At 44.6% G+C, this 27484-nt stretch overlaps 1 protein-coding gene across 4 annotated transcripts in view; it reads right to left on the bottom strand.

The window, feature by feature from the left end:
- Window positions 1-3129: 3129 nt before the first annotated feature.
- Window positions 3130-27484, bottom strand: part of LOC141117377 (uncharacterized) — a gene marked incomplete at its 5' end in the record, with an annotated part of 62863 nt that continues 38508 nt past the window's right edge. Inside the window, 8 exon segments of one of the 4 annotated variants that reach the window (XM_073610218.1) lie at window positions 3130-3800; window positions 5780-5932; window positions 8754-8870; window positions 12237-12374; window positions 14694-17324; window positions 20806-20919; window positions 22750-22854; window positions 25008-25133. In XM_073610218.1, the coding sequence (XP_073466319.1) occupies window positions 3799-3800; window positions 5780-5932; window positions 8754-8870; window positions 12237-12374; window positions 14694-17324; window positions 20806-20919; window positions 22750-22854; window positions 25008-25133 (3386 nt within the window). 4 annotated transcript variants of the gene reach the window in all.

Below are 27484 nucleotides of genomic sequence, written 5' to 3'. Positions count from 1 at the left end.
CTAGTAAAGTTTCTAGATGGGCGTTTGATCTTATGTATGCCAGATGGCTCTACAACCATTAACCAGTTGCCAACTGCTACAGGGCGGCTGCCCTGCACATGATCACATGTACGTGATACGTGATTTGCGTTCCCTGCATGTTCCCAAGCCAGGGGCGCGCGACTTGGGAGTGGAGATGTGAATCATCTCCATAGAGATGAATTGATTTTTTTTTTTTTTTTGTCCTCTGTGAGAAGCCCCTCTGTGTCCACGACTACGACCTTAACATGGGAGGGGTGGACATCAATGACCAGATGATGGGGTCGTACTTCCTTTCCCATACAAGAAAGTGTCTGTATATTTATTTCAATTAACCGTGTTCAACGCTTTTGTACTATAGAAAGCGTCAGAAAGAGGTGGATCCTTCCTAAAGTTTCAGGAAGAGATCATCACGCCCCTTTTGTATTTAGAAGGCACTATGGCCCAATTTCTCAATCCAGATGCAATGAGCCGGCTGCATGAGAGGCATTTTCCAGGGACCCGGACCCAAAAAAGATGTCGTGTTTGTAGTAGACACAGAATAGGAGACACCCGCTTTTTTTTTGTCCTTCCTGTCCTGGCCAACCTAGACTCTACCTCAAGGTAGACTCACTAGTGGAGTATTCATATAGGGTACAGCACGGCACAGTCCAGGGCACACACGGTCTCAAAAGATATTGAATAGTCAGGAAACTGGCTATCGCATTTTGAGAGACCCTAGTCTAGAAAGTTTACAAAAAAAAGTAAAATCACAACTATTGTTGTTGTTTTGAGTTAATGTTATGTTTTTATTGTGTTTACTTTGTGTTTGCGTTAACCATTGTTTGCTTTGCAGGAACGGCATTCAGCTGCAGCACTGATCTGTTTATTCTGAAAGCAGCAGGGTTTGCTTTGCTTTCAGAATACATACGTCAGTGATTGCAGGGCTGTAGGGGGCTGGGGGTGGTCAGATCGTCCCTATGCTTCAGCATATATTTTTTCCACTTTTTTTGGCAGAGATTTCTTCATCTGCATCGATCGATGTGAATGGGGGAATCTGTAAGGTTCTTTTTTTTCGTTCAGCCCAGGGGCTGAAAAAAAACAAACAAAAAAAAAAAACAGTGCATGTATGCCCATCATTAGAAGTGGGTGGATGCAGGGCGGTATTCTAATGGTGGGCATACCACCGATCGATCAATGTGAATGGAGGAATCTGTTAGGTTCTCTTTTTTCATTCAGCCCACAGGCTGCATATAAAAAAAAGGAATATTACAATATATGTCCAACAAGGACCAGCAACGTACTGGTACGTCGCTGGACTTTGAGTGGTCATACCCCGATGATACCTGCAGGTGTAGGCATCATCTTGGTATCATTTTTTTCAGCCAGCGGTTGGCTTTCATGTAAAAGCAATCATAGCGACTAATTAGCCACTAGATTGCTTTTACAAGCAGCGGGAGAGACTGTCTCCCTCCGTCCACGCTTTTCTCGGGCTCTCCTGTCTCACCGCGGAAACCTGAGAATGCAGCTGGTGGTTCAGCCAGCTGACCATGGAGCTGATCAGAGACCAGAATGGCTCCAATCATCTCTATGTTCTAAGAAACCTGAAGCTGCGAGCATTTCATCACTTCGGTTTCGCCCGATATAAACAGTGACGATTTTTAAATTGAGAAAGCATCTCATCACACCAATCTTGTCGTGTTCAGATGCTTTAAGGACAGAGGAGAGATCTAGAGCTAGTGCATGTATGCCTATAATTAGAAGTGGGTGTGGTCAGACACTTTAAAGGGCAGAGGAGAGATCTATAGTCTAATAGACCCCAGATTTTTTAGAAAAGACTACCTGTCACTGCCTATTGCTATCACAGGGGATATTTACATTTCCTGTGAGAATAAAAGTGATAAAAAAATAAATAAAGGGAGCAGCGTAAAAAAAAAAAGCAAAATAGATAATAAAAAATAAATAAAAATTAAAGCACACCCGTCCTCGTGCACAAAGGCGAATGCAAACATCGGTCTTGATCTGAGGTATCATCGTTAATGTCAGATCGAGGGCAGTAATTCTAGCAATAAACCTCCTGTGTAAATCTAAAGTGGTAACCTTTAAAGGCTTTTTAAAATGTACATAGTTTGTCGCCGCTGCACAGGCACATGCAATTTTAAAATCTGTCATGATTGATATCTATTTACTTGGCGTAAGATCATATTTTATATCTTACCAAACAATTGGGCAATATATTGTGTTTTTGTGCATTAAAATTCAAAGTGTATTTATTCTGTAGGGCCTCCGCTTTAAAAAAAATAAATAAATTATATATATATATATATATATATATATATATATATATATATATATATATATATATATAGTTGGGGGGTTCAAAGTAATTTTCTAGCAACAAAACAATGCCAGGACAGTTCAAACACACCCCCTTAAATGACCCCTTTTTGGGAAGTAGACACCCCAAGGTATTTGCCAAGAGGCATGGTGAGTATTTTGCAGATCTCATTTCTTGCCACATTTTTTTGGAAAAGAAAGAAAAACGAAAATGAGATCTGAAAAATACTCACCATGCCTCTTATCATATTTCTTGGGGTGCTTACTTTCCAAAAAAGGAAAATAAGCAATTTACGCCCTTAGAAAGCCTGAAGGCGGTGATTGGATTTCGGGGGTCCCGTACGTGGCTAGGCTCACAAAAAGTCCCACACATGTGGTATCCCCGTACTCAGGAGAAGCAGCAGAATGTATTTTGGGGTGTAATGCCACATATACACATGGCATGTGTGAGCAATATTTAAATTTAAGTGACAACTTTGTGCAAAAAAAACCCACCTATGTTAGACTTAAGGGTATTTCTGCAAACCTTCCAGAACGGCAGACCTACTTTCAGGTGTGCCATCCTGGAAGGTCATGGGAGAGTATATATTTGTCATTTTTCAAAAGCTTATGACAAAAAATAAAATATTTCATGGGCTCAACATGTCACTCAGCTAATTCCTTGGGGTGTCTACTTTCCAAAAAGGGGTCATTTTGGGGGGTTTGTACTGCCCTGGAATTTTAGCACCTCAATCAAAATATGCTTATTGGGATTTTTTTTTTTTTTTTTTTAACAAAGACGTGTAGCAGAATACATTTTTGTAAATTTATGACAAAATTTGGGTTTTATTTGAAATTTTTTATAACAAAAAAGTAGAAAATATAATATTTTCAAAAGTTTTCTTTTCTTTCTTTGTTTATATTGCAAAAAAGAAAAAACCCAGAGGTGATCAAATACCACGAAAGGAAAGCTCTATTTGTGTGGGAAAAAAGGACATAAATTTTGTTTGCGTTGCATGACCGCACATTTCTAAGTTTAAGTAGCGCAGTGCCGAATTGCAAAAAAAAGCCTGGTCAGGAAGGGGGTAAAACCTTACGGAGGTCAAGTGGTTAAAGTCAACAAAACAACCAACACCACAACTTTTTTTTTTTTTTATTTCTTATAACTAACAAAAAAAAACCCAACAAAAGGCTGTTAAAACTTACAAGTGGATGGTAACAAGAGTTGAAGTACACATCAATTTAAAAAGTCTCAATTCAGAACTTTGTCCTACTGTGCTTTCTTATTTACACTCACAATTTAACTACGACAGCAAAAAAAATAAAAAGCATTTTCAGTGTCCAGTTTCTACAGTTTAAGGAAAGGTGGCTCAAACTGGAAAATATGGTTAACCTCGGGGAAAATGCATAAAATTATACTGTGATGTAATTAAAGATGCAAAACGTTTCGAGATTCTCTCTTCAAGTTCCAGTTCTTTCCGGATCTCCTGAAAGAAGAAAGAAAAATTAGAACATTTGCTTGTTTTTACATTGTAGTTTTATGATGCTGCTTGTTGTATTGTTCTATAGCAAATGAGGGAAAAGAAATAGCAGCCTTGAGGGGGCCCAGCGCAGATCACGTCTCATTCCCACGGCTAGAGGCGGACCAGCACTGATCCGGGATAATTCTCTTCATTGCGCCAACAGAAAATGAGTTCATCTTGTGTGAGAGGTTTGTAGTAGATTATTGTGCTTAGATTTCATTTCTAGCATCTACACAGGATCCTTGGGTAGGAGTGGTGTATACGCAAAGGGATACCTTTAAACAAGCGAGGGCTGCAGAGCGGGGGGGGGGGGGGGGGGCCTTGTGAGAGGGCTGCAGAGCGGGGGGGGGGCCTTGGGCGAGGGCTGCAGAGCAGGGGGGGGGGGGGGGCGTTGCGGGGCCTTGGGAGAGGGCTGCAGAGCGGGGGGGGGGCCTTGGGCGAGGGCCGCCACCTTTTCTTCAAGACAAACCCGAACACTTTAGCAGGGCATGGCAATGGGTGGCACTGATGGTAAGCAGTGATAGTCAGCACTGACTGGCATAACTGGTGGGCACTCATTGCTGGCACTGGTGGGGGCTTTATTGTAATCAGGGCACTGATAATCAGTGCCCCGATTACATACCTAGATGTCCTCTGTAAGGAGAAGCCGCTGATCGGCTCTCCCCTCCTCACACTGTCAGTGAAGAGCACAGATTACCGCCATCTTCGTGTTTACATGTGACAGCTGTGATTGGACACAGCCGATCATATGGTTAAAGAGCCGCGACTCTTTACAGAGATGGAGGTGGGTGCGATCGAGAGCGGCCGTTCTGGGATACCGTCATATGACGGCATCCCAGAACGAGAGCTGCACCGCCCCACCCTCATTTGACGGTGGGCGGGTGGCAAGTGGTTAAAGCCCCCTTTACATCAGAGTCCACAGGGCATCCCTAACCTTAGTGTACTCAGTTGCTTGAAGACAAAAGAGAGAAGGGAGGAAGGGGGGAGACTTCAGTCACAGGCAGTGGATGATCAGCTCACTTACCTGAAGATGGAAGTTCAGACACCTTTCATCCACAATGTATTTGAGCTGAGTTGCTAAGCTTCAAACTTCGAGATAGAGGGGTAGGGACAGGAGGATAGGGAGCAGATCAAGCCCTCGCTCCTCTCCTGTCCATGTATGGGGGTGGAGCCCCGTGTGCACACCTATGCACTCGTTTGTGGTTACTTGGGAAGCCACAGTCCATTCTGAATATTGAGTTTGGCTTTTAAACGATTCAAAATCCAGACTGGATGGGTGGCAACCAGGGCGAGGGCAGCAAAGCAAGGGCCTTGGGCGAGGGCAGCAAAGCAAGGGCCTTGGGCGAGGGCAGCAAAGCGAGGTCTGTTTTTAGTGTTTTTACACACAAGATCCTGGCAAAGGAAAGGTGGGTATGCAAAGGGGCAACATTTACATAAGGGAAGGCCCATTTTGGTATTTTTACACACAGGGTCCTGGCATAAGAGAGGTGAGTATGCAAACATAGAGCCTACCTTTACACACGGGAGGGTTGCAGTGAGGGCCAATTGAGAGGAGGGTTTGTGTGAAGATTAGGTTGGGGTAACAGGGAGGATTCTTTAAAGCAGTAGTAAACCACTGGCCGTTTTTTTTTTTTGTACCCTGCAAGGTAAAGGCATAATGTGCTAGTATGCATCGCACACCAACACATTATGTGAAACTTACTTTAGAACGAAGCCTTTCCAGGGGCGAGCTGTCACCGCTGACAAGGCTTCCATCTTCACCCGTCTTCTGTCCGGGTTCGCGGACTGGCCGGAGCCACGATGACCTCACGTCCACACATGTGCGTGGGAGCCACCGTTTAGGAGATATATACAGTAAGCCTTATTATAAGCTTACCTATAGGTCCAAATTATGCACGGGAGTTAACTCCCACTTTAACTGACAAACAAATATCTGCACTCACATGAAAATTTTGTGGCTCCTTGGTATCCTGTCGCGGTTGTGCCGCCTCCAGCATAGGTATCTGCACTAGGGGGCGGCATCTGACTGGGCCACTGGCCTTGATACATGTTGTATGGCGGTGCCACGGGTACTGGAGGTGGTAGGCTCGGAGGTTCTGCAAAAGAATGTTTTATACATTTATATCTGTGCTTTCCAAACCACTCCCAAAGACCACAGAGGCTCCACATATATCTTTGTAGTTTCTCTAAGTTCTCCATTACCCTGATGGGGCCGTTTACATATACGTATTATAAATGTGGCATTTTTTTCAGGAGCCTTTGAACAAGGGAGGTTTGAACATTGTTCTCTACAAAAAATAAACCAACGTGAAACCAACACAAAGCCAGGCCAAACCTTTTTTTGGTAATACTGCTCTTCTGGGTCACAGGAGTACAAAAAACGGGTCTCACTATCTTGCAATATTACTTTTCTATATCCTTATTGTTTACTATGCTGTTAAAGTCCGATTTTGGGTCACCTTTTGGGACCCTCCCTTTTTTGTATTCCCATAATTATTTACGGATGAGGCAATGTGAGTGCTCTCTTTTCGGGTCACAGGAGTACACTTCTCTCTGCACTCCTGTAACCCAGATTCAGCTGACAGCAGGCTAAAACCTGATGTTGGCTGACGTCACAGAGTTGGTCCAGGCACTGGGGAGGATCCTGACTTTAAGGTCGGGATCCACCCAGATGCCTGACCAGCAGTTGGCTCAGACTCTCAGCAGAACACTAAGAGCCTAAAACCAGCCGCTCCCGGCCCCTGCACAGCCCAGTGTTCCACTGGGGCAGAGCCAAAGTCACCGACTCTCTGCTCAGTCAAGACCAAAAATTGTGCGATCAGCAGTCATGTGATCGCTCAGTTCTCGGTCTTAGAGCCAGCAGGGAATTGATGCTGCAGCCATATATGCAAGTATGTGTGTGTGTTTAATTTGATTTCCCACACGTCTCCAGATCACAGATCTATAAAAATGGGTCCCTGGTGTCCTTGATGTCCCCTTACAGCTGTAATCCAGCCTTAGCTTCAGTCAGCTGTAAAGACTCCTCTCCTCTAATGAAATTGGTTAGGACTTCACTACTCACAGTGTGCATTAGAAGCTGCAAGTCAGATGGAGCCCACATTTCCTGGCATGAGTACGTCCAGCACCATTCCTGGTGTGCTCCTCATTTGTTAGGATTTCAGTTCTTTCAATCATGAAGACTTGGTATCACAGAGTCATTACCCAAGGTGGTCTGCATACATTGCATGTACAGTGCATCCGGAAAGTATTCACAGCGCTTCACTTTTTCCACATTTTATGTTACAGACTTATTCCAAAATGGATTCAATTCATTATTTACGTTTGTTTGAAATCTTAGCAAATTTATTAAAAAAAAAAAAAAAAATGTACATAAGTATTCACAGCCCTTGCTCAATACATTGGTGACGCACCTTTGGCACCAATTACAGCCTCAAGTATTTTTAAGTATGATGCTACTATTCAGGCTAAAGAGTTCAATCTTTTTTCATCAGACCAGAGAATTTTGTTTCTCATGGTCAGAGTCCTTCGGGTGTCTTTTGGCAAACTCCAAGTGGACGGTCATGTGCTTTTTACTGAGGAGTGGATTCTCTCTGGCCACTCTAGCATACAGGTCTAATTGGTTGAGTGCTGCAGAAAAGGTTGTTTTTCTGGAAGGTTCTCCTCTCTCCACAGAGAAATGCTGGAGCTCTGTCTGGTCAACTCCCTGACAAAGGCCCTTCTCCCCCAATCACTCAGTTTGGTCAGGAGGCCCGCTCTTGGAAGAGTCCTGATAGTTGCAGACTTCTTCCATTTATGGATGATGGGAGACCACTGTGTTCATTGGGACCTTCAATGCTGCAGAATTTTTTCTGTACTCTTCCCCAGATCAGTGTCTTAAAATATTATCCTGTCTCTGAGGTCTACAGACAATTCCTTGGACTTCATGGCTTGGTTTGTGCTCTGACATGCACTGTTAACTGTGGGACCTTATATAGACAGGTGTGTGCCTTTCCAAACCATGTCCAATCAACTCAATTTACCACAGGTGGACTCCAATCAAGTTGTAGAAACATCTCAAGGATGATCAGTGGAAACAGGATGCACCTGAGCTCAATTTTGAGTGTCATGGCAAAGGCTGTGAATACTTATTTACAAACTTCTCTCTCATTTTCCTATTACCGGATATTGTTTGTAGAATTTTGAGGAAAATAAGGAATTTAATCCTTTTTGCAATAAGGCTGTAACATAACAAAATGTGGAAAAAGTGAAGCGCTGTGAATACTTCCCCAATGCACTGTGCTCCTAAGAATTCTGACATAGTCACACTGACATTCAACTATCAAGGCATTTATAGATTTGCTTAACTCTTCTCAAGTGACATCCCACTGCTAGCCTCAGGGCTGAGGGCTCCTGAGAGGAGTACTGGAGGCAGGGTGCTGTGATGTTTTTAATGAAGCCACATACTGCCCCCCTACTGGCCATTGTCACCAGTAATGCTCTGCTTGCATGACACAGAGAAACAGTGACCTTGTAATGACATTATGGGCCTAAAATAAGGTAATAAAAACAAAGGTTTTATATAAAAATTTTATTAGTGTACTGATGGGGGCAAAAGGAACCAGGCAAGATATAGGATTAAAACTCAGCTTACGGCCGCGTTCACAAGGGGCGAACCAAATCGTACAGCCGTGGAGGGGCGTTTACCTGCATGGGGGATACACATGTGTTCTTGTACATCCCTTAGGCAGGCAATCTCATAATGCTCCCCATTTCACAGCCGCACGGCCCTGAACGCAGACTGCGTGTGTTCAGGACACTGCAAATGCACCACTGTCAGATTGGGGACAGTGTCCATCACTGCTGTGTCCCAATTGACATCAGCTGCTACACACTAAAGATCGACTGTAATCAATTCAAAAGAAACCCCTATCACCATACCTGCAGGCCTGTTAGAGGCCAAACCGAATGGAGGTCTTTGCTCACTCACAGGATAGGAGGCACCATAACTGGAACTTGGATAGCCATAATAGCCATAGCCATAACTGTCCATGTATCCTATAAAACAGAGAAATATCACACTGACAGTCAAAACATGGAAAAAAGAAAAGCAGCTATTCCTATTTCTCATATTTATACATACATGAATCTACTATAAACGCACACATATACAAAATACAATACATATTTCCCAGTTGAAAGAAAACCTGTGCTTTGGCCACGCTTAAAGAAAAGCTCCAGGTTTTCACACAATTTACATCCAAGCTGGCCCAAATGAACTAACCTGTGAGGCCGCTGGATGTGCGGTACAAACCGTATGTAGCTGCTGTGTTCCGGGTTTGATCGAGACTTCCTGTCTTATACCCGGAACACAGATCAGTCTACAGCAGCGGCGCTCAGCCACTCAGGGAGAGCGATGTATTCTATCAATGAATACAAAGCTTCCTCTGATTGGCCAAGTTGGAGAGGCAGGCTGATGATGTCACAACCTCTGACCCGGCCAATCAAAGGAAGTTTTGTATTAATTGACAGAATACAATCGCTCCCCTTGAATGGCTGAGCGCCGCTGCGGTAGACGGATCTGTGTTCTGGGTATGAGACAGGAAGTCTCGGCTCGAACCCAGGACACAGTGCAGTATTGCTGTAGGTAGCCGCACATCCAGTGGCCAAGGTGGTTAATACTAATCTTTCTGGCAGGCAAGGTGTTAAATCTTCCACCCCAGCCACTACCTCATCAAACACACTCAGGTCTGTCAGACAGTTTGTTACCCAATGGACACTATGGGGTTGATTTACCAAAACTGGAGGAGTTCAAAATCTGGTGCAGCTGTGCATAGCAACCAATCAGCGTCAATTTTTTTTTTTGTCAACGCTTAAAGTTGATGTAAACCCAGTGTCATCCTTTCTAAACTACTGCCATAGGGGTTATCTATAAGGATATACATGCCTCCTGCATGTATCTTTACCTGCCAAATGTCTCCCCTCTGTCTGCTATTAGACGACCCAAAAAACTGCAGATTCTGTGGGCGGGTCTGTTGTCTGGAGCTCGGTGGGTGGAGTCGTGATGTCAGTAGACTCCCTGCCCACCTCTACACTCCCCTTGTCAATATGCATTTTCTCCTTTGTATTTCTAACACTGAACTTCTGCTATGATCTCTAACATCCAGTGAAAAGACAGGAAAGTAACCACATGACTACAGCATGCCAAATCATGCTGAGGTGTGGAACAGCCAATCCTTGCAGAGCTGCTGAAGAAAGGAGTGGGGGAGGGAATTAAAAAATAAATACATGTCTTCGGCTAGTGCACGAGATGTAAATCACCTGTCACTCACAGCAAGGGGGAGGATTTGACAAAGTTTTTCTCAGTTTGTCAAGATTTATCTCACTGAACAATAAAAGGGCATTGCTCGGAGATGGATTTAACTGTGTGGCAAGACTGGGCTCAAATGATAGGAAATTTTATACTCTACAGTATGATATCAAAAAAAAAAAAAAAAAAATTTTCGGGTTTACATCCACTTTAATTGAACAAGCCGAAGAGAAAAGCCGATTGGCTACCATGCAGAGCTGCGCCAGTAAATATCCCTCTATGGTTCCCTCCGTCAAACCAGTGATGTCATAACGCCTTCCTATCCTCTGAAAGCAGACAGTCCCTACTCCATTCAGGAAGCGGGTTCATGACAGCCTAGGTTCAGTGGAACTGGGTTGAATGACACAGGTCATCATTCAGCTCAAAGTGGACCTTCAGTCATTTTTTCAACTTTCCATCTATTAAATTTTCCGCCCTTGTTGTTTTAACTTTGGATAGTAAAACATTTTTTTTTTCTGCCAGTAAATACCTTATACAGCCCACTTCCTGTTTCTTGTCTGGCAAAAAGCCTAGGCTTATGACATCATGCACAGCTCTCTCACTCACTCCCCTGTGTTTGCCAGGAAGGGAGGGGGGTGGTGAGTCATAGGAGGGCCAATGAGAGTTGCAGAGCTGGAGGTGTGCATCTGTCTAAATCCAGGAAGTGAACAGGCAGCAGCTTAGCTGCCCACAGTTAAAATGGTTGCAGCCAGGCAAAGTGGAGGGAGATTTCTGCAGCATGTTTGGCAAGTACAGAATCACAGTATATAGAAAATAATATGCAAGGTGGTTGGAGGGAAGCTTCAGAACGGCAAAGATGTTTTTATTACAAATTATGTGAGCAGACTGCCGTTCCTCTAAGGCAGTCATAGATGGTTTGAATGTTGGCCAGTTCAGCAGGGACCAGCTGCGATTTGATCCATGTATGGGAAGGCAGATAGTACTCACAACGATTGACTTGTGTACAACCAACATGTTTAAATTTCCAGCAGCTATAGCCACTAGCAACAATCCCTCCTGACGGTGGATTGCATCCATCCTGCCCCGTTGGGCTCCCAGGGTACCTTTGGGTTACTTTTGCACAGTGTAGTTAGTGTCCACCAGATGGTTATCAATCCGAGGGAGGGGTTATGTGGAGGGGGACCGTACTTGTATAGCCTTCATGCACAGTTATTCAGTGACTTACACAGTGTTGTTCGTTCTTATTCCTTTGAATAATCAATGCTTATGTTTTTCCCTTTTTTTTTTTTTTTTTGTAGAATTACAACCATTGTATGTCATGTTTTGTTCCCCTGATGAAGCCAATGTTTTGGCGAAACTAGTAGGGACATCCTGAAGTACCTCCACCTACTACTGGTTGTATAGATACTGTTTTATGCTCCCTCAATTTATGTGTTTCCTATGAATTGTCTTTTAATCAATTGTAATAAAACTTAATTATTTTCTATGACTTTGTATTGATGTTTTTCTGGCACCACAATAATCCCCATTCTCTGGCTCCCCATTGTAGCAACAATCACTGTGTTCTCCCGGCACAGAGGGCTCCTCGTGCCCCTCCCCTTCGACAGGGGAACAAAATGGCTCAGCAGGAGCAATTTCCCCATCATCACAGACCGTGTTGATGGGGGAGTAAAGCGATTTTTTCTTTCCTGTAACCTGTGGTTACAGGAAAGTTAAAAAAAAAATTAAAAAAAAAAAATCGCATCATCTATGGCTTGCCTTAGAAGACTAAGGACATTGCCTGCGGATTAAAGGTACATTTTTTGAGTTATTGAAATTTATATTTTTATAATATATTTTATTTTTTGCTTCCCTTGCTCCCGTTTGCTTTAAACTGAAAAACGTTTTGTATTTAGATATTTTAAAGGCCAAATCCGTAGATACAAAGATTGTTAATTCGAAAGATCTCTCTATAATGTTCAGCTGAGCATGCACGTTTATGCCTACAAAGGGATGGCAAGCAGAAATGCAACGTTGAGATCAATACATCTCATTTTACATTGCGGATAAAGCTGTAGGTACCCCTAACACTTTATTAAATCAAACTCCTTCTAGTGGAAAATGCCTGAACATACCATCATATCTTCCAGGTACAGGTCCATAGGATGTGGCTGGGGTTGGGGCTGGGGTTGGGGCTGGGGTTACAGTGGATCCAACGCTACCATACTGGATGCTGCCATAGCTCCCGCTCTGGTTGTAACCAGTATTTGCTTCTGTAAAATAGGAAAGATTTATCAAAAAGATGTCTGTAAGGCCCAATAAAAAAAAACCTTAACCTTCAAGACGGAGGTAGAACACATCTTAATACCTGAGCAGAAGTTAAAATCATTATTTTTTGCTAGAAAATTACCTAGAACCCCAAACTATCTATATATATATTTTTTTATTATAACATATAGAGAGATATATCTCTACAAATAAATTATATAGATATAGAGAGATATATCTCTACAAATAAATTATATAGATAGATATCTATATATACACACACACACACACACACACCTACATAGATAGATAGATAAGGATCTCTACAAATATAAATATATATATATCGCTCTATATCTGTCAAGAGAGATATATCTCTCAATATATCTATCTATCATTTTTTTTTTTTTAGCAGAGACCTTAGAGAACAAAATGGTAGTTTTATTATGTCACACGGTATTTGTGCAGTGGTTTTTCAAATGCATTTTTTTTAATACATTTTTTGAGCTTTAATGCAAAAAAAAAAAAAATATATATATATAAACCAATTTTTTTTTTTTGTAAAATATGATGTTATGCTGAGTAAATAGATACCTCACACTTTAAAATTGCGCACACTCGTGGACCAAACTTCAATACGCAAAAAGCGCCATAGACGTCACTTTAAAAATGTAAGCAGATAAACATTTTTACAGGTTATCCGTTTAAAGTTATAGAAGAGATCTGGCGCTAGCATTATTACTCTCACTCTAACGTTTGCAGTGATACCTCATAGGTGCGGTGCAATCACAGTTTACTTATGCATGCGTTCGCTTCTGCGCAAGAGCACGGTGGGATGGGGGCGCTTTGAATTTTTTTTTTTCTTACTTTATTTTTACACTGTCCCTGTAACTTTTTTCTATTACACGACATGTAAACATCCCTTGTAACAGAAATATGGGATGATAGGTCCTCTTTATGGAGAGATCTGGGGTCAATAAGACCCCAAATCTCTCCTCTACCTTTAAAAGTAAAAGATAAAAAAACATTTTTACTTTTACTTTAGACCGGAAGTGACGTCACTTTGGTCCTCCAACACCATAGAGACGATCTGGTCTGTAACCTCTATGGCCAGTCGTGCGACCCGTCAGGCCGTAGAAACACCGGCGAGCGGCGGAAGGGATGACCCCCTGCTGCTGCTTCTGAAAGCGATCCAGCAGCTGATTAGCCGCTTGGACCGCTTTCATGAGAAAGCCAGTCGCCGGTAAAATAATGCTGGGTTTATGTCTGATAGCCATAACCCCAGTAGACCACTTACAAACCGCAGGGTATATATATTGGTATTGCGGTGGGGAAAGTGGATAATCACAACCATTTAGTGTATGCTGGTGAATTATACTTTGTTTTTTCAAGACAAATTGGGCCTTCTTTTGGTGGTAAATGGTAAAGGATAGCTCCTGTGCAGCCTCATCAGCGCACATCAGTGAAGGGGAAAAATTACCTGTTTCCAAAATTTTATAACAAACTATGAAAACGTTTTTTTTTTCTTTTTTTCCCCAGTCTTTATTTAGCAAAAAAAAAAAAAAACCCAATGATGGATTAAATACCACCAAAAGAAAACTCTAAAATGCTTTTTATTAGCCTTCCAAAATACACTGACCCTGAACATTGATTCTAACGCTAACCCTGATCTAGCCATTTTAGCTTCATTTTTTTTCACTTTTTTTTTTTTATAATTTTCGCCTTTATCAAGGAGAAAAAGATACAATGTGTCTTTTTTCTCCATTCAAGAGGAGAAAACAACACAGGGGCTGTATAGTGGCTGCTCACTGGGAAAGCCATTCAGAAGGTCTCACAGCGATCAGGAACTCGTACTACTAGTACGAGACCCAGAGCGGCCACTGACACCCTGGTGTCCAACCTGCAGCCCTCAATAGTGTGGCTTGGGAACATTGATTAGGGTAATAGCATTGATCTCTACTAGTTTCAAGTAACATGTTCCCAGCTTCCTATTGTCTTCTGCAGCGTATCCTCATTTCCACTATTAGGTCTGCAATTTGACAGTCCTCTCAAGCATTACATATATTGAACATTATGTTCGGACCTTTGGTGATGTCAGGGGTCACCTCTGAGGCCCCCTTTAGCACATATGTTGACAACCACTGCTCTGACAGCTCAGTCTATGTGGGGGGAACGCACTGTACAGAGCGCTCTCAGCATAAACACGGCTGCACATATATGGGGCCCTATGGATTAAAAACAGTTCCTTGAGGTCGCATATGCGTATGCTTGATGGGATAATAACCAATATACTAAAGAAATACCTGTAAATCTGATTGACATACCATAGTGTGGTCTTGGTGGATTTAAAGGTGGTGGTGGTATGGAATTATTAAAAGGAAGACTTGGCTGATTTAATGGTGGTCTCACATCATTAAAGGGAGGTCTTGACTGACTAAAGGATGAGCTCTGTTGATTGAAGAGGGTTCCTGACTGATTTAAGGGCAGCCTAGATTCCCTTGGCTCTGGTGGTCTTGACTCAGTGAAAGGTTCCCTTGGCTCCGGTGGTTTTGACTCACTATAGGGTTGCCTTGGCTCCGGTGGTTTTGACTCACTGTAGGGTTGCCTTGGCTCCGGTGGTTTTGACTCACTGTTGGGTTGCCTTGGCTCCGGTGGTTTTGACTCACTGTTGGGTTGCCTTGGCTCCGGTGGTTTTGACTCACTGTTGGGTTGCCTTGGCTCCGGTGGTTTTGACTCACTGTTAGGTTGCCTTGGCTCCGGTGGTTTTGACTCACTGTTGGGTTGCTTTGGCTCCGGTGGTTTTGACTCACTGTTGGGTTGCCTTGGCTCAGGTGGTTTTGACTCACTGTTGGGTTGCCTTGGCTCCGGTGGTTTTGCCTCACTGTAGGGTTGCCTTGGCTCCGGTGGTTTTGACTCACTGTAGGGTTGCCTTGGCTCCAGCGGTCTTGACTCACTGTAGGGTTGCCTTGGCTCCAGCGGTCTTGACTCACTGTAGGGTTGCCTTGGCTCCAGCGGTCTTGACTCACTGTAGGGTTGCCTTGGCTCCAGCGGTCTTGACTCACTGTAGGGTTGCCTTGGCTCAAGTGGTCTTGGCTCGCTGTAGGGTTGCCTTGGCTCGCTGTAGGGTTGCCTTGGCTCGCTGTAGGGTTGCCTTGGCTCGCCGTAGGGCTGCCTTGGCTCCTGTGGTCTTGACTCGCCATGGGGCTGCCTTGGCTCCTGTGGCCTTGACTCGCCATAGGGCTGCCTTGGCTCCTGTGGCCTTGACTCGCCATAGGGCTGCCTTGGCTCCTGTGGCCTTGACTCGCCGTAGGGCTGCCTTGGCTCCTGTGGCCTTGACTCGCCGTAGGGCTGCCTTGGCTCCTGTGGCCTTGACTCGCCGTAGGGCTGCCTTGGCTCCTGTGGCCTTGACTCGCCGTAGGGCTGCCTTGGCTCCTGTGGCCTTGACTCGCCGTAGGGCTGCCTTGGCTCCTGTGGCCTTGACTCGCCATAGGGCTGCCTTAGCCCCTGTGGTCTTGACTCGCCGTAGGGCTGCCTTGGCCCCTGTGGTCTTGACTCGCCAAAGGGCTGCCTTGGCTCCTGTGGTCTTGACTCGCCAAAGGGCTGCCTTGGCTCCTGTGGTCTTGACGCGCCAAAGGGCTGCCTTGGCTCCTGTGGTCTTGACGCGCCAAAGGGCTGCCTTGGCTCCAGTGGTCTTGACGCGCCAAAGGGCTGCCTTGGCTCCAGTGGTCTTGACTCGCCAAAGGGTTGCCTTAGCTCCTGTGGTCTTGACTCACTGAAGGGTTGCCTTGGCTGCTGTGGTCTTGATTCGCCATAGGGTTGCCTTGGTTGCTGTGGTCTTGACTCGCTGTAGGCTTCCCATGGCTCCTGTGGTCTTGACTCGCTGTAGGCTTGCCATGGCTCCTGTGGCCTTGACTCGCTGTAGGCTTGCCATGGCTCCTGTGGCCTTGACTCGCTGTAAGGTTGCCTTGGTTCCTGTAGTCTTGACTCGCTGTAGGGTTTCCTTGGCTCCTGTGGTCTTGACACACTGTAGGGTTGCCTTGGCTCCTGTGGTCTCAACTCGCTATAGGGTTGCCTTGGCTCTTGTGGTCTTGACTCAATGTAGGGTGGCCTCGATTCTGGTTGTCTTGACTCATTGAAGGTTGGCCTTTGTTGTGGTGGTTTTGACTCACTGAAAGTTGGCCTTGGTTGTAGTGGTTTTAAATCACTGAACAATGGCCTTGGTTGTGGTGGTCTTGGCTCACTAAAGTTTGGCCTTGGCTCTGATGGTCTTGACTCACTGTAAGGATGCTTTGTTTCTGGTGGTTTTGATTCACTGAAGGGTGGTCTTGATTCACAAGCCAAAATTTCCCTTGGATCTGGTGGTCTTGACCCACTGAAGGATGGTCTTAACTCTGGTAGTTTTGACTCACTGAAGTTTTGCCTGGACTCACTAAACATTGTTCTTTGATCTTGTGGTTTTGACTCCCTGAAGGGTGGCCTTGTCTCTGGTTGTCTTGACCCACTGAATGGTGGCCTTTGCTCATTCAGAGATGATCTCATCTCACCATAGGCTGGCCTTGATTCAAACTGCTGTATTGTATCATTCATGCCTGATCTTGGCTCATTCATAGCTGGTCTTGACTCATTTAAAGGTGGTCTTGACTGATCAAAAGATGACCTCTGATCATGCCAGGGTGGCCTGGATTCATTTGTTAGTGGTCTCGACTCATGCATAGGTGGCCTTGAGCCAATCGTGGATGATCTTGACTGATCAAAAGGTTGGCCCCATGTATTCATTGAGGATCGGTCGTCATTCGTGGTTGGTCTTGGCTGATTAAAAGTTGGTCTCTGTTGCCCAACTGAGGTTGGTCTTGATTGATTCAAGGATGGCTTCATCTCACCGACAAAGTCTTGTCTATTACCTTTGGGGCCAAGAGTTTGCTGACTCGAAGTAGGTTGTGTGCTAGAAGCAAAACCTTTAAATAGAAAAATACCTGATATTAGTAGGGTGTTTCTGGGTTGTAGTAGCATGTATAGTATTACTATTATTGCCCTTTCACCCAGCACTAAAAAGATACAGTTTCTTTACAAGACTTTTACAAAAGTTCAAGATGGATACTCACCGAACCTGAACTACTTGTGCCACCAACCTGTGATTTCTTTTTATATATCCCACAGGGGGAAGGGCAAATGCTTTATCACTTGCCTTCTGCGTGATTTCCTATTGGAAAAAGCAGGTCGTAGAAGCAGTGCGGTTGCCTGAACGGGATCACATGGGCATAAACACCTGATCCAATTCCAATGCAGCAAAAAATAGGTGCCTGCACCCCCCACCCACCCACCCTTAGTTACCTTTGCTGTGATCAGTGTGGTGTGTGTGTACTAGCAAGAGAAAATACTCCCTTAAGCCTAGTACACCATGAGTTTTTTTTCGTTCAACAAAAAACTCCTCCGGTCGGAGACGCTGTACTAATAATCCGATGTTAGTACAGCGATCTCCCCCGCTGTGCTGTTGGGGACGGCCCCCCTGCCAGAACACTCCGGTCAGCGATCTGATTGGGAGCCAGTCAGCTGCTGGTTTTCCAGCATGCATGTACATGACCATCTGCCATACACATGGGCCGAATGTATTGACTTATGTATGCGCGACTTATGTATGCGTTCGCTTCTGCACATGAGCACGGTGGGATGGGGGCACTTCACTTTTTTTTTTTTTTTTTCTTATTTTATTTTTACACTGTCCCTGTAATTTTTTTTTCTTTTACATGAAATGTAAACATCCCTTGTAACAGAAATATGGGATGATAGGTCCTCTATATGGAGAGATCTGGGGTCAATAAGACCCCAAATCTCTCCTCTACCTTTAAAAGCAAAAGATTTAAAAAAAAAAAAAAAACACAAAAAAACATTCTTACTTTTAACTTTAGACCACGTCGCTTCGGTCCTCCAAGTCCATAGAGACGATCTAGTCACCTTTATGGCCAGTTGTGTGACCCGTTGGATCATTTCTCGGGCGCACCAGTAAAAACGGGCCCGAGAAACACAGACGAGCGGCAGGAGAGACAACCGCTCCTGCTGCTTCTGAGAGTGATCAGCAGCTAATTAGCCGCCCAAACCGCGTAAAAAATGCTGGGGTTATGTCTGATATCTTCAGTCATAACCCTGATATGAGCTCCTGTGCAGTCTCATCAGCGCCCACCAGTGCAGCCTCATCAGCGCACATCAGTGAAGGGGAAAAAAAATACCCGTTTGCAAAATTTTATAACAAACTATGAAAAAGTTTTGGGTATAAACACCCATGCGATCCAATTCCAAAGCGGCTAAAAAGAACCCCACCCACTCTTACTTACCTTTGCTGTGATCAGTGTGGTGTGTGTACTAGAAAGAGAAAATACTCCCTTAAAAGCGGTGTTCCAGCCAAAAAAACAAAAAAAACAAATGAAAAGCCAGCAGCTACACATACTGCAGCTGCTGGCTTTTAACAATGGGACACTTACCTGTCCTGGAGTCCAGCGATGTCGGCACCGCAGCTTTATCCATCAGCTGTCGGATGCTGCTGTCGCCATTGTGGGTAAGGGAAACCGGCAGTGTAGCCTTACAGCTTCACGCCGAGAACCATACTGCGCATGCGTGAGGCTCCACTCCTCTCTCCTACTGGCCTGGCGACAGGGAGAGGAGGAGGGAGCCCCGCGGTCATGTCACCGGCCACAACCCGGACTCCTGGAAGTGTGAACAGGATACCTGTCACAGACAGGTATCCTGTCCTCCTTCCCCACCGAAAGGTGACAATTGTGGCACCGGAGGGGGAGAGGAGACAAATGAGCGGAAGTTACACTTTTGGATGGAACTCCGCTTTAAGCCCAGTACACCACCATGAGTTTTTTTCTGTTCAACAAAAAAAACTGACACCTCCAGTCGGAGCCGCTATACTAACAATTAGGGGTGCAACGGATCAAAAAAACTCACGGATCGGATCGATCCTCGGATCAGAGTCACGGATCGGATCATTTTTGGATCAGCAAAAAAAACCAAAAAAAAAAAAAAACCACACAAATCTTGTTACACCCACCGGAGTTTTAGATTTAAAAGCTATTTTCAAAACGAAACCGAGCTTATATGCATAAATACAGTATTTGTAGATCGGACAGACTGTTTAGATGTTAGATTTTAAAAGCAACAGCAAACCTGCTGACCTTACATGGTTTCTAATGTGACAGAACACCTCTGATTTTCACATTTAATGTTAAATGTGAAAATCAGAGGTGTTCTGTCACATTAGCAACCATGTAAGGTCAGCAGATTTGCTGTTGCTTTTAAAATCTAACATCTAAACAGTCTGTCCGATCTACAAATACTGTATTTATGCATATAAGCTCGGTTTGTGTTGAAAATAGCTTTTAAATCTAAAACTCCGGTGGGTGTAACAAGATGTCCGCTTGCCCCCTTCTCACTCTATCAATACTGTACAGGAGTGTGGGGTGTAGCAAGATGGCGGCGACGAAACGTCACTTCCTGACGAGACAGCGGCCACTTCCGGGTGTACCAGAGGGCCGCCGCTCCGGAGCTAGGCCGAAGCCGCGGTCTTTCCTATGGCCGAGGCCGCAGAGTGCTCCGCGGATCGCGGGTGTGCCGATCCACCGAGGTTGATCCGTACTGATCACGGATCGGCGACGATCCGTTGCACCCCTACTAACAATCCATTGTTAGTACAGCGATCTCCCCGCTGCGCTTTAGGGGAAGGCCCCCCTGCCAGATCACTCCGGTCAGCTGCTGGTTTTCCAGCATGCATGTACATGACTGGCTACCAAACACATGGGCCGAATACGTTTTTTATTGAACCGGCTGGTGTTACCAGACATTCGCCCTGTGCGTACTAGGCTTTAGACCAGGGGTCTCTACTGGTGGCCCTCCAGCTGTTGCAAAACTACAATTCCCATGAGGCATTGCAAGGCTGACAGTTACAAGCATGACTCCCATAGGCAGAGGCATGATGGGAGTTACGCAACAGCTGGAGGGCCGCCAGTTTGAGACCCCTGCTTTGGACAGCGATCACTGGGACAGCTGTCCACACTGGCAGATTTCTCCTTGCCTTCTGTTCTTGCAACAACTCTAAAATGTTAGATTTCCCATTGCTTTCTGTACCGGAGATAGAGGTCAGCATGACTAACAGAAGGCGAATCTCTCCAGCAGGGACAGATAGCAATGAAAACCTGATGGGTTTTAACCCTTCCACACACTAGCCAAAACAGGTTGGACTCTACATATACTTTAAGCTTTTTCTAAAGCTACAGCCCATAGCATAGAAGAGGAGAGGCCCGAGACTTGTAGATGACAGCTGTGCTGTAATTTGCATCTGGGCGAAAGAAGTAGAAGGAAAAAAAAAAAAAAGAATGATGTATGGCAGACAACCAGACCCATGTCGGATCTGGAGATCTCTGAACATAAAATATACTTTACCAGGTCTGCTTGGATCCTTCCCAAAGGACGATTTTGCATTAGGATAAGTTCCAGACTGATTGGCCATGGAGGCGGGCGATTGCTGACGTGGATTTGTGCTTACTGTCGGCGCTCCTGTAAGGATTGTGATTGTCGGTTATCCAAACCTGATCAGATTTGATTGGAGGAGGGCAGGCTGAACCAACCAACCAGCTCCTTCAGCAGTGAGATTTCATTATCAGTGAGTTTTGCAAGAACACATTGGGATCAATTTACTAAAACTGCAGAGTGCAAAAATCTGGTGTAGTTCTGCAGGGAAACCAATCAGCTTACAGGTTTTATTTTTGTCAAAACTTAATTGAACAAGCTGAAGTTAGAAGCCGATTGGTAGCCAATCAGCTTCAGCTTGTTCAAAAACCTGAAAGCTGATTGGTTTCTGTGAAGAACTACACCAGATTTTGCACTCTCCAGCTTTAGTAAAAAATTTGTGCTATTACTGCATTATTTTACCTGAATGCGATGTGTTTTGGGATCTAATGCGGGTGTATATTAAAAATGAATGAGGCGCGAAAAAGCAGTGCGTTTGCCTGAACCGGATCAAATGGGTATAAACACCCATGCCATCAGAGTCCAGTGCTGCAAAAAGGAAAAAAAGTTTTTTGATGTGAATGTGGTGCGATTTGAGCCTTCAAAAATGAATGGGCTTAAAAAAAAAAAAAATATTAAGTCAGCAGTTACAAATACCGCAGCTGCTGACTTTTAAAGGGGTTGTAAACCCTCAAGGTTTTTCACCTCAACGCATTGAGGTGAAAAACCTCCCTGTAATGCTGCAGCCCCCCCCCAGCCCTTCTACTTATCTGTACCACCTCTATCTCGCGCCGGGGATGAGCACACCAGCAAAAGCCAGGTGTCTCGGGTCCTGAATGGATGGATTGATAGCAGTGCAGCCACTGGCTCCCGCTGCTGTCAATCAAATCCAATGACACAGGCGCCAGGGCTGAGTCCTGCTTTCTGTGTGAATAAACACAGAAGCAGGACACGGGAGTGTCCACGATTGGGGCACTCGAGAAGAGGAGGAAGGAGCGCCGCTGGGGGACCCCAGAAGAGGAGGATCGGGGCCACTCTGTGCAAAACCAACTGCACAGCGGAGGACAGTATGACATGTTTGTTTTTTAAAAACCCTGAACCTTTACAACCCCTTTAATATAGGGACACTTACCTGTCCAGTTATCCCACAATGTCACCCCGAGCCAATTTGTTAATCGACTTTGGGTGCAGGGGCTGGCTTTGTAAGTAGGGGAAACTGGCACACTGAAGCCTTCAGGCTTCAGTTTCCTACTGCGCATGTGCGAGTAGCACTGCGCTTTCTGAATAGTCCCGATGTCTTCAGGGACCGAGAAGGTAGTGGGGGGGGGGGGTTGGAAATGTTGTAGATCACAAACCTGGGATCTTACCTGGAAGTGGGAACGGGGGTGGGGGGAGGGGGGGGGGGGTGGTTGGTGCGAACAAACGGAGCTTCCCCTTTACTGTACAGAGTTGCATATAATTTGCACAGAAATGCAGAGCAATTCACCACTGACTGGGTGCTTACAAAAAAAAATTAATTACAAAAACAATAAAAAACGGTTTGCTGCTTATAAAAGGTTAGCTGGAGTTTGGCTTTAATCTGTTTTGTATGTTTAAAATCTGCTAGTACATCTAACACCCCCCTCCTCAGACTGGCCTAAAAAAAGAAAACTGATGCAGCCACTGCATCTGATGATTGGTAAGCTGCAACAATAGATTACATTTTTGCTTTTGAGTTTAATACCGCTTCAACCAAAGGGCGCAGTGTCATTTTCCTTTGGGAAATTCTGCATAAGCATCTCCCAGACAACACTGGGATCTGTAAATCCTTTCAATGCCCAACGATGGCCAGATTTAAATGGTGAACCATTAAAAGGAAAAAAGGCCAAAAGTTCTTACCTTGAGTTCTACCAGATGCTGCTCCAGACATTTGCCTTTGTTGAGGCCGTGCTTGCCTTCCCGCGGGGCCCTTCTGTCGCTTTTCCTGTCTGTTTCCTCCAGGTTCTAAAAAATAGAATTATAATAGAAATATAAAAATGTAAAAATGAGGAAGCCCAAAGCTTACTATTCAAAAGTATGTTGTGTGTTGTGTGTTGTTGTACTTGTACCAAGGCTAGGTATGCTTAGTAGACACAGTAGACTGTTTTGTATTTTAACTTTTGAAATTTAATAATAAAAAAAAAAAAAAAAAACTAATGTGTTGTCATAATTTGTCAGCGAAACAAACACAGTGTCAGTGTCCTGTGCCCCCCAAAGTAATGTACTCTTAAAAATACGATTGCATCCATCACACCTAAGAATTGGTAAGCTGCAATAAATGTTAGCTTTTGGGTATAAAGTGGAGTTCCGCCTGCTAAAAAAAAAAAAAATTAAAAAAGTCAGCAGCTACAAATACTGCAGCTGCTTTTTAACCACTTCAATACTGGGCACTTTCGCCCCTTTCCTTCCCAGACCAATTTTCAGCTTTCAGCGCTCTCACAATTTCAATGACAATTGCGCAGTCATACAATGCTGTACCCAAATGAAATTTTTATCATTTTGTTCCCACAAATAGAGCTTTCTTTTGGTGGTATTTATTCTTGACTCCATTTTTTATTTTTTGCGATCTAAGCGAAAAAAAGAGCAGAAATTTGGAAAAAAAAAAAAAATTTTCTTCTTTCTATTTTAATAAAAATCCAATAAAATCGAATGTTGTCATAAATTTAAGCCAAAATGTATTCTGCTACATGTTTTTGTTTAAAAAAATCCCGTTAAGTGTATAATAATTGGTTCGTGTGATCACGGACACATGTGCGCAAATGATAATGTACCGATGTGCGCAGGTGATCACGGACATATGTGTGCAGATAATCATTGGGACATGTGATTTTACTGGGACATATGTGGGGGACAGGTGTTTTTACTATGTGGAGACATGTGTTTTGGGGATGTGGTGTGTTTACTTTGTGTTTTTTTACATGTGTGGGGACACTAGACTGGTGATCAGTGAGTAAAAAGCTGTAATAAACAGCTCATACTCACTGATCACCAGCCGGCTGCAGTGATCCGCTCTCCTCTCCTCACTGACAACTTCCGTGTGAGGAGAGGAGAGCAGATCGCCTAGCAACCGGCTCTGTGTTTACATCACATGACGCCTGTGATTCGACACGGCCATCATGTGATCAGGAGGACCAATCGCAGAGCCCTCCTACCGATCGGAGATGCACCGTGTCCGGGTGACACGAGCGCATCGGGATCGCGCCGCTGCGCAGGCACGCGCGCGATCCCGCTCCTTCTGAGGGACGTTCCTGAACGTCCACTCAGAAGGAGAGATAGCCCACCCGGCTGTTTATGTGCAGTGGCCGGGTGGGAAGTGGTTAAAATATGAACACTTACCTGTCCAAGGCGCCCGTGATGTCCTCACCCGAAGCCGACCTGTCCCTCGGCTCCAGGGGGAGGCGTCGGCATCTTCAGTAAGGGAATCAGGAAGTGAAGCCTTGCGGCTTCACTGCCTGTTTCCCTACTGTGCATTCGCGAGTCACGCTGCGAGTCCTCGCCGGTCCCTGCTGTCTTCTGGGACCTGTGGATCTTCCCAGAAGACAGCGGGGGGGGGGGGGGGGTGGGGTGGGGGGGGACAGAGGAGGGGCCGGACATGGCGTATTTCACCGCAGATTTTGCAGCGCTCTTTGGCCAGAAGTGGGAGCAAATACCTGTATTAGACAGGTATCTGCTCCCCCCTGAAAAGGTGCCAAATGTGACACCGGAGGAGGGGGAGAAACCGGATCAGCAGAAGTTCCATTTCTGGGTGGAACCCCACTTTAATACAGCATAAATCTGCATCAACATAATTTTAAACCGACGCCGGCCCCTTAAGGGGGTTTAGAATGGCAAGAGGTGGGGTGGGGCTTATGGTCACGTGACTGCTGTGATTGGCGGTCACATGAACGGAAAGCTCCTGAAGCAAGCTTTCCGTTAGCCACCGTAACTGTGCCAAGAGCATGCTCACAGGCGCTGCTCTGTTTGCACTATTGCATGCAAATATGCGGCCACTCGGCACCGAGGCCGCATATTTGCGTGCGCTCGGTGCCAAGAGGTTATTCAGCCCAAAGCGGATTTATTTTGTGAATCAAGAACGCAGAGGATAAAAACTACGGAAGGATTACGGAAGCGACAAGTACCTTTAGGGCGGTAGGAGTCAAACGAAAGGTTCATCGAAGATTTAGGCGGAGGAGCAGGTGCGGCGGGGCTTATGGAAGAAGCACTAGGAAACAGAGGCTTGACGCTGGAGCTGAGTTCTGAGCGGGCTGCAAGGAAAACATGACATGTGAATTGTACACAAGAGGTAAAACCTTTATCTGGAGTGATCAGCACGTATGGCGGTCAGCAAGAATAACTCATATCTTCACTCCACTTGTGTGAAATGAGGGTTTCGCACCAAACACAACACATTGAATTAAAGCTAAAGTGTAACGTACACATAGAACACTCCTCTCCTGACAACACCTTTACATGCATTTCCCTTCCAAACAATGGCACCATCTTTGTTCAAGTATCATCCATGGCCTCCGCCTACTTCCTGTATTCCTAATTCTGGTGTCTGTAGCAGTTCTTGGCCATGTTCACAAAATGTCTAAATGCAGATCATCGCCTGCTTCGGCCTCTCGCCTTCGACTTGCTGCAAAGTTACAATGTACAGTCTCTGATCACTGGAGGAGAGGAGACTGAGAAAAATTTCTTCTCCTGCTTGCAGCAGACTGTTCACATCATCTCAGCCTAGGCAAAGTCGCGTGCTGGAGTTCAAAGGGTGGCTTTAACCACTTCAGCCCAGGAAGATTTTACCCCCTTAATGACCAGAGCATTTTTAGCGATACGGCACTGCGTAGATTTAACTGACAAGTGCGCGGTCGTGTGACGTTTTACCCAAACAAAATTGACGTCCTTTTTTTTTTTCCCCACAAATAGAGCTCTTTCGGTGGTATTTGTTCACCTCTGCGTTAATGACTAGAATGGTACCACTGGATTGGCGTAGGGCCAATGTGGTGCCCATATTTAAAAAGGGATCAAAGTCTTTACCAAGTAACTATAGACCTGTTAGTTTAACTATTATAGTCGGGAAAATACTGGAGAGTTTCATAAAAGACCACATAGACGAGTTCTTGTTGGAAAAAAAATATTTTAAGCACCAGACAGCATGGATTCATGAAAGACAGAAGTTGTCAAACAAATCCGATTTCTTTTTATGAAGAAGTAAGTAAAACCTTGGACAGAGGGGTGGCTGTGGACGTGGTATACCTGGACTTTGCAAAAGCATTCGATACAGTTCCGCACACACTGCTCATGTGTAAGTTAAAGTCTACAGGCTTGGAAATATCAGTTTGTAAATGGATAGAAAACTGGCTAAAAGACAGAATTCAGAGAGTAGTGGTTAATGATTCTTACTCTGAATGGTCTAAGGTTATCAGTGGTGTACCCCCAAGGTTCAGTGTTGGGGCCCTTTACTCTAATATCTTTATAAATGATATTGGGTCTGGGATTAAAAGTACAATTTCTGTCTTTGCAGATAACACTAAGCTATGCTGTGGAATAACGTCCTTACAGGATGTCTCCAATTTACAAGCTGACCTCAATGCTCTGTCTAATTGGGAGACTATGTGGCAGATGAGGTTTAATGTTGATAAATGTAAAGTTTTGCACTTGGGGGCTAAGAATATGCATGCATCATACATGCTAGGGGGAGTACAACTGGGGGAATCCGTGGTGGAGAAGGATCTGGGGTTTTGCTAGATCATAAGCTCAATAATAGCATGCAATGCCAAGCTGCGGTTTCCAAAGCGAGCAAAGTCCTTTCTTGTATTAAGAGAGGTATGGACTCCAGAGAGAGAGATATCATTTTGCCCCTGTACAAATCATTAGTAAGACCTCATCTGGAATAGGCAGTTCATTTTTGGGCACCAGTTCACAAAAAGGATATCAGGGAACTGGAGAAAGTGCAGAGAAGGGCAACCAAACTGATAAGAGGCATGGAGGAGCTCAGCTATGAGGAAAGATTAGAGGAAATGAATTTATTCACTCTTGAGAAGATTAAGGGGGGATATGATCAACATGTATGAATACATAAGGGGTCCATATGGTGAACGTGGTGTTGAGTTGACCAGGCCATTTTTTGCAATACGGCACTGCATCACTTTAACTGACAATTGCGCGGTCATGCAACGCTGTACCCAAACAAATTGGACGTCCTTTTTTTCCTACAAATAGAGCTTTCTTTTGGTTGCATTTGCGTTTTTTAATTTTTGCGATAAACAAAATTAGAGTGACAATTAAAAAAAAAAAAAAAACAAAAAAAAAAAAAAAAACATTTTTCTACTTTTTGCTATAATAAATATCCCAAAAAATAAATAAAAAAAAACCCCTAAAATTTCTTCATCAGTTTTGGCCAATATGTATTCTGCTACATATTTTTGGTAAAACACCCCCCACCCCCCCGCAATAAGCGTAGATTGATTGGTTTGCACTAAAACTTATAGCGTCTGCAAAATAGAGCAGCGTTTCTCAACTCCAGTCCTCAAGGCGCCCGAACAGGTCATGTTTTCAGGCTGTCCATTATTTTGCAGAGGTGATTTGATCAGTTTCACTGCCTTAGTAATTACCACAC

Source organism: Aquarana catesbeiana, linkage group LG13 (genome assembly GCF_042186555.1).
Source record: "Aquarana catesbeiana isolate 2022-GZ linkage group LG13, ASM4218655v1, whole genome shotgun sequence".
NCBI classification, from domain to species: Eukaryota; Metazoa; Chordata; class Amphibia; order Anura; family Ranidae; genus Aquarana; species Aquarana catesbeiana.
Note: the sequence above shows the minus strand (reverse complement) of the source record. Positions and strands in the feature narration are given on the sequence as shown.